This window comes from Drosophila miranda, assembly GCF_003369915.1.
Source record: "Drosophila miranda strain MSH22 chromosome Y unlocalized genomic scaffold, D.miranda_PacBio2.1 Contig_Y2_pilon, whole genome shotgun sequence".
Lineage (NCBI taxonomy): Eukaryota > Metazoa > Arthropoda > Insecta > Diptera > Drosophilidae > Drosophila > Drosophila miranda.
The window spans coordinates 29,837,419-29,840,145 of NW_022881614.1; the positions used below are offsets into that span (position 1 = coordinate 29,837,419).

The 2,727-nt window shown below is 52.7% G+C and overlaps 1 protein-coding gene across 1 annotated transcript; it reads right to left on the reverse strand.

Annotated features, from left to right (window-relative positions):
• Window positions 1–519: 519 nt before the first annotated feature.
• LOC117193933 (proline-, glutamic acid- and leucine-rich protein 1-like) lies at window positions 520–1,930 on the reverse strand. The gene is made up of 3 exons (XM_033398597.1): window positions 1,732–1,930; window positions 1,423–1,550; window positions 520–1,341 (listed from the first exon to the last, which is right to left on the reverse strand). Exons 1-3 carry the CDS (start codon window positions 1,928–1,930, stop codon window positions 520–522), a joined length of 1,149 nt encoding a protein of 382 aa, XP_033254488.1.
• Window positions 1,931–2,727: the final 797 nt, after the last annotated feature.

The following is a 2,727-nucleotide window of genomic DNA, read 5'->3' on the forward strand; positions in this document are numbered from 1 at the left end:
AAGTGGCAACAAAGCAAACAGTTTACATTTTCAAAGGACCCTCCACCCAACGGACTCCTCACTGACCATTTCTGCTTTATAATTTGACAATCAATTGACAGTTCGTTTGGCAAACGAAAACCCACACTCATTCACGAACAAAAAGATATGCGACAAAACCATTGACAATAAAAATATGAAATAAAATATCAAATAACTTTACAAAACTATTTGAGAGCAAATTGCGTTTGGAACTCGGATTTACCTATGACATTAGTTGAGTGCTGCGTGGAGTGCGATCCCAGCTGTGGGACGGCAGTGTTCGGAAAAGTTCCAAGAAATTTATATTTAAGGTTGACATCCATTTGGGAAATATCAAAGAGGAAAATGAAAAGAATGCTCTGCTTTGGGGCTAGGGCCACTCCTATCTCCAATGTGGTCCTATGAAAAAGATGTACTTTAATACAAAATAGTATATAAATTTGCTCAGAATGCGGAACGGAACCATCCAATAATGAAACGTTTGCTCGATAAACTCTCCTACAGTCCAATGATATTCAAAATGTCCTCCTCTGTGAGCTTCTCCTCTTGGTTTACCTGAGCCGGAGCCTGAGTTGGCGGGGGCTTGGCCGCTGGAGGAGTGGCGACCGGAGCTGGAGCTAGAGCTGGAGCGGGAACAGCCGTAGGAGCGGGCTTTGGCGGTGCCTTAGGAGCTGCAGCTTGGGCTGGCATACTAATCCTTAAATTGGGTGTTTTCGTGGTAGACCTCCGAGACTTTGATGCGGGCGCTGGCCCTGATGGTTTGGCCACATCGCTTCCTTTTTGGTGGTGCTGCCCCTTGACGGTGACATCCATAGAAATTCCAGCTACTTTGGGCTTCGCACCCTGGGCCAGCACTGCGATATGTGGCTGTTCCTCTGTAACGGACTCGGGATCGCTTGGAGGGGGTGTCGGCTTCAACCAGCAGTGGTAGGTGGCCAGGGAGACACCGCAGGGCGGAGGCTTCGCCAACAAGTCCTCAGTGCCTTCTTCCTCTTCGCACTTCTCTGGATCCTTGGCGGAAGGCACCTCCTCAACCACGGGCTTGATCGGCTTGAAGGGAGCCAAGTAGGTGAAGAGATGAGGGAAGGCGCGCTGCTTGATCTCGCAGGTGCAGCGGCACTGGAAGAGCGCCTCCTCCTCTTCGGAGTTGGGGGTCATGCTTGCCTCCTCCTCCGGCTCATCCACCGGCTCCTCGCCCACCCGGGGCCAGTCGCGGAACGGAGCCAGCCAACAGTAGTCAGTGTCGTGGTCCTCAATGCCGGTGGCCGACAGCCTCTCCCCGTGGTGCTCCTCCTCCCCAGCCCCCTCATCGTAAGCAGGCTGGCAGGTGCAGATGTCGCAGGTGCAGGTGCATTCGGGATCGCAGGGCAGGTCGTCCTTGTGGCAGGGAGGACAGATGACCTCGATGGGAGGGAACGGAACTCGGTGCTCCTTGAACTGCTCCTCCTCCTCGTCGTAGCGGAGCCAGCGGCACACATACGGCTCCTGGCTGCACTCGCACTGCAGCTTCCGAGGCTTGCCTTGGAGCTCTGCACAGTTGGTGGTTTACTCGAGGACTTCTTCTGGATTACTTTCTTCAGTCCATAGTTGTATCGGGACGACTTTGAGCTGATCTCGCTGGCCGGCCCTGTCGGAGGCCCTTCATTCACGATGATCTCTTTCACTTGGACGGAAAGCTGACTGGGACCACGGCCGTTGCGGAGGGTTCACTGCTGGGAGCCATGTTCTGCTTCAGGAAAAGCACCTCAATCTCGGCGGTCATTGTGGAGATGGTAGAGATCTGGGAGGGGACCGCGGATGTCCAGGCGCAGCGGCAATGGTTCTCATCGTCCCAGATCACACGGGTACACAGCACATCGTACAGACTCTTGTAGACACAAGAGACACAAGACAGCATCTCGGAGTGCATCAGTCCCGCATAGGCCGCGGCACCAAGCGGTGCGCTTGGCCGCGTGCAGCCAGAGGCACTGCTGGCTATGCTTCATGCCCTCCATCAAGGACTTCAGCCGCTTGCCCTCCATCGCGGTCCTTCAAGATTGAGTAGGCGATTTGGGAGTCCATACGCGACATCTGCGCCTCGACGGCAAGCCCATGGATGAAGGTCTCGCAGAATCGCTTGCGGGGCACTAAGTCAATCTTGTAGCGCAACTCGTCGTAGTGCTCGAACGAACGCCTTATCACTTGCCTGGTGCGACTCACCTCCCAGGCCATGAGGCCGCAAATCCGCATCACCTGCATTACGCTGTCCGTAATGTCATCGATGTCCCCCTGGAAGAATTCCTGGCGCTTCTCTCGCAGCTCCTTGCCGCAGTGATGTCCCCTGGGCAGGTGACACGGACACTGGACCATCGAGACAGTCGAACGAGATTTTCTCATTTGAAAGTGTAGATTTTGATGATACAAAATTTGGATTTAATTTATTTCTACTAACGAAAAATGACAGAAATATGTGAACACATAGTTAAACAATTATTACGAATACAGAGCGGTCATGCCAAATATTAACATAGTTGGCGCGCCACGGACTCCTACTGCTCCCTCTTACACTCCCACTCTTGGGGAAGGTAAAATGTTTCCACTGCCAGAATAAAATAAAATCAAATGAAAGGAAATACGACAAAAACAAAGAGAGGGAGGGAGAGAGAGAGAGAGAAAGAAACTCCGGAAAATGCGGGCACATTGACAGTGCGGGCGATTGATTTTTCC